The sequence below is a fragment of the Xiphophorus maculatus genome, chromosome 2 (genome assembly GCF_002775205.1).
Source record: "Xiphophorus maculatus strain JP 163 A chromosome 2, X_maculatus-5.0-male, whole genome shotgun sequence".
Taxonomy (NCBI): Eukaryota; Metazoa; Chordata; class Actinopteri; order Cyprinodontiformes; family Poeciliidae; genus Xiphophorus; species Xiphophorus maculatus.
The window spans coordinates 20653402-20665127 of record NC_036444.1 but is presented as its reverse complement, the minus strand read 5'-3'; the positions used below and the strand labels follow the sequence as shown (position 1 = coordinate 20665127).

At 39.2% G+C, this 11726-nt stretch overlaps 1 protein-coding gene across 4 annotated transcripts; it reads left to right on the top strand.

The window, feature by feature from the left end:
- The first annotated feature begins 860 nt into the window (after positions 1-860).
- On the top strand, positions 861-8455 carry LOC102227843 (nuclear receptor subfamily 2 group C member 1). 4 transcript variants are annotated; one of them, XR_002752014.1, is made up of 15 exons: positions 861-1399; positions 2698-2832; positions 2952-3185; positions 3323-3401; positions 3509-3688; positions 3782-3932; positions 4579-4675; positions 5082-5266; positions 5610-5763; positions 5893-6014; positions 6799-6941; positions 7079-7216; positions 7333-7438; positions 7581-7811; positions 7919-8455. XR_002752014.1 is itself a non-coding variant. In XM_023326832.1 (14 exons), the coding sequence occupies exons 2-14, from the start codon at positions 2761-2763 to the stop codon at positions 7750-7752; spliced, it is 1833 nt and encodes a 610-aa protein (XP_023182600.1). In that variant the 5' UTR covers positions 861-1625; positions 2698-2760; the 3' UTR covers positions 7753-8455. The 4 variants fall into 4 exon arrangements, 1 of the variants encoding a protein (XP_023182600.1); XR_002752015.1 differs by having other exon boundaries at positions 861-1541; XR_002752013.1 differs by having other exon boundaries at positions 861-1625.
- The last annotated feature ends 3271 nt before the right edge of the window (positions 8456-11726 follow it).

Sequence of the window (11726 nt, the reverse complement as noted above, 5' to 3'; positions counted from 1 at the left end):
CCTGGTGTTTATTAAAGAGAACAGAAAAAATACCATGTTGAATATTCAGTCATTTATGAAAATATGTATCAGCTTTCCTAATTTTGTATAATTTACATTTTATTTAGGGTATCTGATAATAGTCTTGTACATTGCTATGACTCGCTCGTTTCCAGAAATGGCTAAATTCAGTCATGTTGGAGGACTTTTGAACATGAGCCTGTTTTGGGTCATTCCACAACATGACTTGGAATGACCCAAAACTGCGGTATGTTGACCAAAAGACTGGTTTCCAAAAAACCAGTCTTTTGGAAATTTTTCAGAGGGGAGTTTGAATAATGGCTAGAAATATCTGTAAACTAAGGACCAGATATCCATTTTCCTTAAGAGTTTCTTGGTACAGGACACAAATTTATGGTTCTATTAATTACAGAAAATCATCCAAGTCCTGAAGCCGACCCGGAACATCACACTACTACCATTATTTGATTGTTTTTATGAAATGCTCCTCTATTTTTACATCACATTTAACAGGCTTTTGACTTTTTCCTGACTCACAGTTGTCGATGGGTTTTTCATAGTTAAAAAATGGAAATGGAATTATAATGGTAAAGCATTAATAGTGATTTAGTTTAATTTCTGAAGGGACTATTGAGACCCCACACTTGCTGATTTGCGACTCCAACTTTGAGAACCACTGAAGAAGAAAAATTGTGAAGTCCTTCTTCTAGCAAATAAACAAATTTCAGTGAGGTGAAGTGAATTAGACGGCTTAAAAAGAGTCACATGCCTGCAGCTACAACAGCGATACAAACACAAGGAAGGTCTAGAGTATAGCATTACACTGTTTCAGTGTTTATTACATTAAGCCATACAAGACAATATTCAGAAACTTACTGGAATACACATGCAGTTAAACAATCCTGAAAAAAAAACACAAAAACAATTGGACTCAACAATCCGAAATATGAGAGGAAGTCTATAGAAGAACACTTTAAGCACTGAGTCTAAAAAATGTCTAAGACTTTTAAAAACCAGGTACATAAATGATCAAATGAAGCTTAAACTTTTATCTACATTTATCTATTTCAAGCAAGTAATTTAAAAATGAATTTAAGCAAAACACAATGTTGATTGTTGTCATTTTTACCTTTATTGTAATTCACACTCTAAATCCAAGCCACCAGCATTATTTATAAACAACCAGTAAAAGGAGACAGACGGACGCAGAGCTGACAGACTGTCAACATACCGCAGCCGCTGTCACACATAAACCGCAGCAACGTTAATGCGCATGCGCGTCAAAGCGTTATGGATGAAAAAGGTCACGAACTCTGACCCTCTCGACAATTTCAGAAAACACTTCCAATATTATTGCATTGAAAGCAATTAATTTTATTACATATCGGATTTTCAAAAGGTAGGAGGCATTCGTTACTGCGAAAGTACGCGAGACTCATGAGTATCGCGCTGTTGGAGAAGCAGGAAGGAAGTTGCCATTAGCTACTAGCTAACAACCAGCTAACATAGCTTCTCATAGTCTGGAGCTACACTGAGGTTTGGTATGTGAATGCTCCTACGAAGTCATACTTTTTCTTACTAGCCTCATGCGCCAGTAGGTGGACTTTAAGAGACACTGAACGAAGGTAATGTTGATAAAAGGTGCCAGCTAGTTAGCTTAGCAGCGTCAGCTAATAGAGCTACTGCTACCTTCGGTGCTAGCGCTGCTCCATAGATTCCTAAATAAAGGCATCCATATTGCAGGTAATCGTTATATCAACGGTTTGCGGTGTCATCCCGACAGCTGTCTTGTTATTTAGATGATATGGGTGAAGATCCAAAGCCTCCCAAAACGGATTTTGGCCGGTGGTCGCAAACGGAACTGTCTCTGTTGGCATCGCGGGCCTTGAACCCTAGTGTGCTTTAACCCTTCAATGTTGACCTTTCACCGACAGGAAAAGAAATACCTTTATCTTCCGTACAGATTTTAAGTATCCGGCTGTCAGTGGCATGTGTAAATATAGTGTTTTTACCACTCATCGGATATCACCGGACTCGGTTCTTGAGCGGTTTCTGCGGGGTTTTGGCTAACGTTAGCTCGGTTGCTTCCAGCAGGCTCCACATTATTAACACGTCCTGACATCCAACATAATAAACCAAGTGGTTGTTTATACTTTCCGACCCAGGCAATTTTCAATGAACTGACACAAGTGTACGCTTAATCACAGATATATAAGTCAAATCGATGCTTTAGCGTGTTGCATGTGCCATGTAGAGGGGAGAGAATGAGATGCTAACATATAAAGTCCGATTGTAACGCAACCAGAATCTATTTTTGCTGAGATAGTGCTTTCATTGTTTTGGTTTATCATGCTGCTTTATGTCGGGATCTATTGTTTCTTATTGCTGGACATCAATATCTTAGAATATAAATAAAGTGTATTCATCTATTGCAAGGGTTATTTGCGGATTTCAATGATTATGGCTCATAGCTCATAATAAACCAAGTTTTACAAAATATCAATACAATTTTAAAGCCATGGGAAATTGAAGTCTTAATCAGGTTATTATAAAAATATTTGTACCTTGAAAAGCCTTTCCCCCCCAGGTCCCAGTAACACGAATCTGCAAATGTTGTCTGAATGTCATTATTTACCAGAATAAATAATTGGACTTCAAAATGATTGGTATCTTACTGTGATGATTTCTGCCGTACAGGTGTGTATGCCTCATGGGGCACTGATGTGAGGAGCGGCGGATGAAGGTGTGCGCAGTATTAGAATGGATGGACAGACTCACAAGATTCAGCTTGTGTCAACAGACAACAGCATGGCTTTAGGACATCGAATCCAGGTGAATGAGGGGCCTCTGCACCCTTTTCACACTTCATGTTAATGTGTTTTTAGGCTCCATCTGCAAAAAAACACAACTAGATATTCCCCTTACACTTTGTATGTTATTTCCTCTGATAGATCGTAACTGATCAGCAGACCGGGCAGAAGATCCAAATTGTCACAGCACTTGAGCCATCCTCCCCGGGGAAGCAACAGTTCATCTTGGCGAATGCCGACTATTCCCCTGGCGGGAAGGTGATTCTGGCCAAGCAGGAATGCTCTCCTAACAAGGTGATCCTCGCCTCTTCGGATGGCTCCGGGGTCAACCAGCTGCTTTTTGCTGCCCCCGAACTGGCAGGACAGCAGATTCAGGTAACTGTCCAAAGCACGTCGACTTCATCCCCAATTCTGTTTCCATAAACAAGCCCCTGGAAGAGCATATGAGTCAGCCTAAACCTACCGCAGCGTTTGTCTTTAAATCATCCCATCGTGTTGTGCTTGTTTGTCAGTTTGTGACTGACAGCTCGGACCAGTCTATCATCAAGCCTGTGGTGGAGTACTGTGTTGTCTGTGGGGACAAGGCATCAGGTAGAAATAACACTTTATTTAAATACTGTCAGTATTTTTGTGTACTTTAAGCCAGCTTTTTGTGTGTGTGTGTTTGTAGAAAGCTGTAACATTTCCTTCTCTTTCAGGGCGTCACTATGGAGCCGTCAGCTGCGAGGGCTGCAAGGGCTTCTTCAAACGTAGCATTAGAAAGAACCTGGTGTATACCTGCAGGGGATCTGGAGAATGTGCCATTAACAAACTACACCGAAACCGCTGCCAGTACTGCCGACTACAGCGCTGTATAGCTTTGGGCATGAAGCAGGATTGTAAGAGACCCTTTTTAACTACTCAAAACACTTTGGATAACGTGTCGGCAAGGATTCAAGCGCCTTACCGTCCGGTACTGTGTCGTCTTCCAGCTGTGCAGTGTGAACGCAAGCCCGTCGAAGTTGCCACCAGAGAGAAATCGATGAATTGTGCAGCCTCCACGGAAAAGATCTACATCCGAAAGAACCTTTGTAGTCCTCTGGCTGCCACGCCCACTTTTGTATCTGAGAAGGAAACTGCTCGGTACGTAACATTCACCCCAAGATAGCGCAGTAATGATATGTCCAGTTGACGTTGAACTATACATGCAGTGTTGATATCAAACATTAAATGTTCTGTTTGCATATTTATAGCAGAATAGCACACAGAAGTAAAATATTTTAAATATGTCTAAAACATTTTTTTTAGACATACTTAAAAACATCCTTTTTCACGTTTATTTTTAGCTATTTAAGTACTATCGTAGCAGAATGTAATCAAACACCCATTGGGAAGTCTACCAGTTGCCCACTGTGTTGTGTTTTTGAAAAAATTAACAGAAAATTTTTGAAATAAAACATCAATAAAGAAAACATAGCGGTGCACTAAATAAAACTAGTATTTCTGTAGTTTTTGTATGTAGAATCAAACGCATTACCTTTTTTTAAGTGGATAATTTTCTGCTAAAGATTGCTAGTGCTTTATTATATATAAATCTAGCGTAAAACCCATGTTTGCTATCACTGTTTCTGATGTTTAAATAAATAAACAAACAACGCTTAGCCTAGTGGGGGGTCAAGTATAGTCTGGTGGCCCGTCAGGCTTGTGATACACTGGGGGAATCCCTGATATAGTTGAATTTATTCAATATGGTTGTCTAATAATAACAATAATCAATGTCTACTTTCAGATCTACGAGTTTGCTTGAGTCTAGCATGTTGCTCAACATACAGCACCCCTTCCCTAAGCTGGAAAACACCATCCTGATTCCAGCCTCCCCTGATAAGGTGACATTCAACGTTTAATATGTTTGCGTTACCGGTATGAATGGGTTTGTTTTATTGAAAGAAATTGATCTGAAAATATGTTTCTTTTGCCTGATTTTGTTATTTTGTAATTACATTATCTACGTGAATTGTTTTCATTTTGGTCTTTAAAATACCAAAAACCTCTACGTTACATTTTGGTTCTTCTGATGACGTATTGAGTATCCTTTTTACCAAATACTTTTTTTTACTCTTCTGTCATTTCTTGGATGGCTACTTTTTATTTTTACTTCAGCAAAAATATATTGAAGTAGCGCTACTCTTACTTGAGTACAATTTTTGGGTACCCTGGAACTATGTGTAGTAGATTCATAGGTAACCTCTGTATTTATTAGAAAAATAGTTGAAGAATCTCTCTTCTCGACAGGATGATCTATCTCAAGGGGACCTTGGTACTTTAGCAAATGTAGTGTCATCACTCGCCCACCTCAACAAGGCCAGGGAGCTGAGCGACGGCGGGAACGACGTATTGGGAGCCGAAACGCTCAGCAACGGCGACGGCTCCATGTCGGACATCAAAGTTGAAGATCACACTGCGAGTGATATCACCAGGTTAGAGTTCGACGCCTTTTGTGCTTGTTGTCGTGTTCGTATGATTAAATGTAATGACTGGATTTGTTCAGAGTGAAACCAAGGACCTGTTTTTATTTATTTTTTTTTTTCTTTGCTCTTGATGCTTTAATTAAATTTCTTCCAGGGCCATGTGGTTTCTGACTCCAGTCATATGAATCTTATTAGCTTTACCCAAAAGCTTCCATCTTGTATTGGGGTGTCTATTCCAGTGCCTTTTTTTATATGATAAATGTTCTGCTTTCTTTAATCTAAATGTAAGAAACAAACATTTATTTTTTTAATGTCTGCCTATTCTTGTATTTTTTATTTTTTTTATGCCCAGAGCTTTTGACACGTTGGCCAAAGTCCTACATCCTGACGACGGCTCGGCCGGAGAATCTTTAGAAACCACCATGCAGCTGATGTCGGGGGACCAGTCGGGTCCAGTGGTGGAGCTGGATGGGCCTGTGCTTTCTGAGAGCCATATCCCTTTCAAGGTAAAAGCAGAACTGTTGCACCAAAGCTCCTACTCGTGTCAACTCAAATTTACTCCAGTTCTTTTGTTTTTAAGATGCACAATGTCGTCGTGTTTTCCCCCTTTATGCTTCGAAATGATTTCTCTCCAGCTTATGATGCCTTTGCCGGTACCAGAGTACCTCAATGTCAACTACATCTGTGAGTCCGCGTCCCGGCTACTTTTTCTCTCTATGCACTGGGCACGCTCCATACCTGCCTTTCAAGCCTTAGGGTAAGATGATGTCTTCTGTTTAAGTGATGAATTGTTTAGATTTGACCCAAATTTCAATGTATTTTATTAGGATTTTGTGTCACAGTCACCCACTTGGTGAATCGGGTCCATCTGTGTAAAGAGAGAGCAAAATGAAACGGTTTGGTCTCCATCTACAATGTGGTGTGAGGCCAACATAATATTGTTGCAACAGCCATTTATTGTAAAACACGGTTGTGGCAGCATTATGCTACGTGGATGCAAGTTATCGATTGCGTTAATCTAAAGTTGATTGATTTTATCAGCTGATTAATGATTAATTGATAAGCTGCCATTTTCTTAATAACCTGACTTTTCTGTTGTATCAAGCGGGCCGACCGTCTTTCCAGAACATGAAGGGCTACATTTTTATTTTAAGATGCTAAATAAAATAAAAAACCAAACACACATTTTAATATTTTTTTTTGTTTCAGCTGTATTAAATATTGACTGAGTAAACAGCAACATGTTTTTCTAATATGAATAAACTTAGACATATTTATAAAATATAACAAAACGGGAACCGTTTAGGTTGCTGACTAGAAAAATAAAAGATGAAAAGAATAAAATATGTGAATAATTCCCTATGAACAGGAAGATATTAACATAGAAATGCTGTCTGTGGCTACTCTTGAAGGAATATTAAACCTTCGCTCCATGAAGTGCATTAACTCAGGAAATCACATAAATCCTAATAAAATGCATCAGACTCTTCTTCTCTGCCCACACTTTATTAAGCACAAGTCTGTGACTCCTTCTTTTACAGTGGACAAGACAATGACATTAACTTGATGAAAGCCTGCTGGAATGAACTTTTTGCCCTGGGCCTGGCACAGTGCTCCAACATTATGAATGTTGGTACCATTCTAAGTGCTATTATCAACCATCTGCAGACCAGCTTACAGGAAGGTAGGAGGGCTCTGCGGGTGGCTGCAAGCATCCATTAACGGAGTCAAATGTCTGAAATGGGAAGTCATTTGATTGTCTGAGTTTTAGTTCTTTTTTCTTTTTTTTTAACACAGTTGTTTGTTTTGTCTCTTATTTAGAAAAGCTGTCCCCGGAGAGAGGAAAAGTGGTAATGGAGCACATCTGGAGGATGCAGGAGTTCTGCAACAGCATGTCCAAGCTGTCCCCAGACTCTTATGAATATGCCTACCTCAAAGCTATTGTTCTCTTCAGCCCTGGTGTGTGAAATCAAGTTTGTTCTTTTTTTTCTTTTTATCTGTATTGTTATTGTTAATAAAGCATGTTTAGCACGTTCCTTTTTCCTTACCCTGCGCTCACGTTGTTTTTGTGCTAGATCACCCCGGCATAGACAACATCCCGCAGATCGAGATGTTCCAGGAAAAAGCGTACATGGAGCTGCAGGACTACGTTACGAGGACCTACCCCGAGGACTCTTATCGGTTTGTACTTGCTCGAAGCTAACGGTGCTGAAAAAAGCAGCGGTGCTGTTTTAAAGTGGGACAGATTGATGATGTTGTCCCAGATGTGCTTGCTTCATGTGTTTTTTAGATCCATGTCTCCTTTCTGCCTCATTACTCCCAGGTTATCCAAGCTGTTGCTGCGTCTTCCGGCCCTCAGGCTAATAAGCGCAGCTGTCACGGAGGAGCTGTTTTTCGCCGGGCTCATCGGCAACGTGCAGATTGACAGCATCATCCCTTACATCCTCAAGATGGAATCCACTGATTATAACAGCCAAGCGGGCTCTGGTGTCTGACAAACGGACAGTGCCATTTAACAAAGAAAAAGAAAAAGTCAACATTTGGATTGCAAAAGGTTGGCAAACAAAGCATTTAGAGAACTCATCACACCGGTTTTTGAATGAGTATAACAAACTAGATTCATGGCTCGTTATCCGTTTTCAATTCTGTTTTCTCTCTTAGCTTCTCTTCTCCGTACGCTGTCAGCTGGGTTCAGCTCGCTAATGGGACAACCTGCAGAGACTCCGAGAATTCAATTCTTAAAACCTGCACAGCAGATTTAGCTTTTTACTGTATAGTATTTTATGCTTTGTACCCTTTTACGCCTTTGTTTTTCTGAAAAACTCATTTGTATTTTGATTGAAGCAGCATGGTTTGTTGTTTTTTGTTTTGTTTTTTTTTTGTATTCATTACTTCTCCGACATGGCCATGCTTTTTTATGTTAGGGTGGTTACAACAAAAGAAAATGTGAAATAAATTTGTGAGCTCTTCTCGTCAAAGGTTATTTATGGCTCACTAGTTTGCTAATCCGACGGATTAGCAGCATTTTAGCATCATGCGGATCTGAAGTAACTGTATATATATTTATATATAAAATGCACCAAAAAAAAGCTATACAGTCAACATTTGGTAATTTGTGTATTCTGTCATTTTGGACAAGGAAATGTTGATGGATAAAGATGGTCGTGTCATTTGAAAATAAAAACATCTTTCAGTCTTTTTTTTTTTTTAGGTGTTTCACAATGAAGGTTAAATTCTAAGTTTCCATGAACTTGGTAGTTAAAGTTGGCCTTTAAATAGGGTTAAATTTAAGTGACTTCTGTGAAAGTTGAGCTACTTCCACTTAACTCTTGCTTTTGTAAGCAGGAATTCCTGGAAAGGAATGAATCAAATGACCAAAATGGACGGATGGCGGTGGTGTAATTAAACTTCTCACCCATCACTGTAACTCTAAGAACAAATCCTGTGCTTAAAATGAGAAGATCACGTTAAACAGGCCATGAAGGAAGAATTTACACACAAACGTTTTGAATTGAGAACGTAATGAATGCTGATGCCTATAAAATGGTCTATATAAATCATTAATCTGGCAAGCTTTGTAAAAAAACATTTAAAGTAAACATGTTTGCAGACAGATATCAAGCTATTATAACCAACTCAATTAACTAATCAAAATTATTCCGGAGTTTTGTGCATTGTTGGAAGTACACCGCCTCCTGACAACGTTTATCTCGGTTCCAAGTAGCCAATGAACAGACTTGCTTACAAAGTAAGCAAAGAAAGAAAAGAAAAAAGCTTCGTCCCGCTTCTTGGAACTCGCCTCTCCTTCTGTAAACGGTATATTGTTTACATGCTGGTTCTGAATTAATAATGCCAAATCTCTCTCCTGCCCCAGTGACTTGTTGTGAGTAAGTTGTTGCTGGGCGCTGCAGAGTGCGCTAGACTGTCAGAGTGTTATTAGCTGATGAATATTTCATTGGGGTTCAGCAGAGAGTGGCGTCTGCGAGCTTCTCTTTGCTTTAGTCACCCTGAAAAGACATCCAGCTAATTAATACAGTAGTGTCGGTGATAAAAGATGATAAATAAGATTTCCTGCTCCGTTTCGGTAGTGAGGTCCATCTATCAGCTTCTTTGGGTGACCTCTGTATGAACCGTTAAGCTGTTCTCTCCCGAGAAGGGCGTAGCTATTTGAAGGGTGGCCATGGTGTCTCTCGTCCAAATTCTGTTGCTAAATGTGTGAATGATTATTATAAGACTTCTAGTTGCTCTCAATGGTCCCAATTTTTTAGAATTAAAAGGAAAAATATTGAGATATAATAGAGCACCATCCATTTAAAGTCTTTATATATAAAAATACTTTATCCCGCTTCACCGTACATGATTTTTGGATGTGAGATAATACTAAAGTACTTTTACACCTCCACACGTATTATGTTACAATCACAAAACTCAGTGTACTTTACAGAAAATATATGATAGACAAAATAAGGCATGATAATGAAGTGGAATATTACATAATGTTAGTTACAAATTTATTCAAAACAAATAATGCTTCTTGCACGTTTGTACCATGGGGCGATAGTTTGCTAAACTTTTTTATTCTGAAGTTACACCCTTAGAAAAAAAGCTGCTCTGTTTTTGCCTACTTTGTACATCCAGAGATCAGAAATTTCAGCACATTCTTCTTCAGAAAACAACTCAGGCTCCATCTGACTGGATGAAGAGCTTCTTTTAACCTCAATTTTCAACAGGCTTTCTTCCACAACTGCCTTGTTAGCTCCATCTGCCTTCCCGTTAACTCTGTAAGCGTCCTTGATGCTGCTGGAGAATGATACTACCACCAAAAAGTTTAACTGATAGCGCATTCAGTGTTTCTCCATAGAGAGTGTTTTGCCTAAAAAGCCACATTTGAGTCATTTCTGACCGCATATTTGCTGTGTTTCTACGTGGCAGACGGCAAACTGTAAATGGCTACTTCCTTTTATTTTTCTCTCAGCGACGGCTTTCCTCTTGCTACTCTTCTGAAACACCAGATCTGTGGCAGTGAACAACCAATTGTTGTCCTGTCAACAGATTCTCCCACCATTCTTTCAGGGCGACTGGTGCGACTGGTTGGTGGAACTGGTCCTGTTTCACTTAATCTGTTGTCCCGCAGTGGGGAAATTCAAATGTAGCAGCATCAAGACATATTCACACGAAACATCACAAAGAGTTAAAAATGTATAAATACGCTGCACAAGATTATAACATGAAAACTGCTGTGCAGTGATCACATTGAGCCAATTATGTTTAGGTGGCTGGCATAAGCAAAAAAGGTTTGACTTGATGCAAAGCAATCGTAAAAAGTAAAATAAATCTAAAAAGCCAGTCAAACCATTGAATATAATACATTAACTAACAAATGCTTTTTTAAAAAAATATTTTGAGATATTGTACATTTTCCAAAGTTTAATTTCCAAATCACTAAAAAGAACTATGTTTTTGCTCAGCATCTCTTTTATTCATCTGACATGCTGGGAGCAGGAAAATGAGCAGACCCTGCCATGACAGATTTGTCACCATACACCCACTCACAATGTTTTGGAGCAAGCAAATATAATTAATTAATAATTACTACTCTTGTTTATGGATGCTTTTCACTCCATCACTATGTGTTTGAAATCTTCACATCTAATAACTTCACAATAATTCAGAGCACATCTTGTTTTTAATCCGCTTCCGATCTTTTCCACATGATTGCGTTCCACTAGTACATTGCAGGCACGCACGCATATGTAAATCAGAATGAATACAACAAATATCCTTAAATAGCAGCCGGGGATGAAAGTGAACCTGAGAGCCACGGTCTCGGCGTGGACACGCCTATGAAAACGTTCTGGCCGCTTCGTAACAGTTCAGAATGACAAAGCCCCTCATTGAAGGGGCCTGGGATTTGTGATGCAACTCAGGCCTTTGTGTTTCATGCAGGATGGATAAGCTCATTCCAAGTTACATGAATGTGAGTTGAAAGACCAGTGGGATTGTTCCCACTGGGAGGTGTGTTGCGAAATAGCAGCACTGATTACAGAAATAAACAACGATACACTGGTGTGAAAAACGTGTTTCTCTTCTTACAGACTTCATCTTGTTCTGTGCCACAAGAACAAGATCATTTCTGCCAAATGGTGAGACTGTCAGGCCTTTGTGTGTTCTTTGTAAAAAAAAAAAAAAAAAAAATTGTTCAGTGATTTGAGTTTTGTGTGACAAAAAAAAAAAAAAAACAACTCAAACAAAATTCACTAATGGTCAAATATAGTTTAAAAACCAGTTGGAAAAGCCAAAACTAAAGAGTATTTTATTAAACTGCTTTCTCTTTATGATACACATTAGGCATCTGAAGCACACTTCCTGTCGTGCAATATATATCTGCTGACACGTTAAGCATTTTTTTCAGAACGTGCGCAGCGTTCATTGTTCCTCATTTCGAACATTCGCGGATTTGGCTATTTCA

Bases quoted from the DNA above. Each gene is read 5' to 3' on its own strand.
- LOC102227843 (XM_023326832.1), top strand. From the start codon at position 2,761: ATGGATGGACAGACTCACAAGATTCAGCTTGTGTCAACAGACAACAGC. The intron at 3,402-3,508 runs GTAGAAATAACA...CTTCTCTTTCAG, and splicing joins CTGTGGGGACAAGGCATCAG to GGCGTCACTATGGAGCCGTC. The intron at 6,942-7,078 runs GTAGGAGGGCTC...TCTCTTATTTAG, and splicing joins GCAGACCAGCTTACAGGAAG to AAAAGCTGTCCCCGGAGAGA.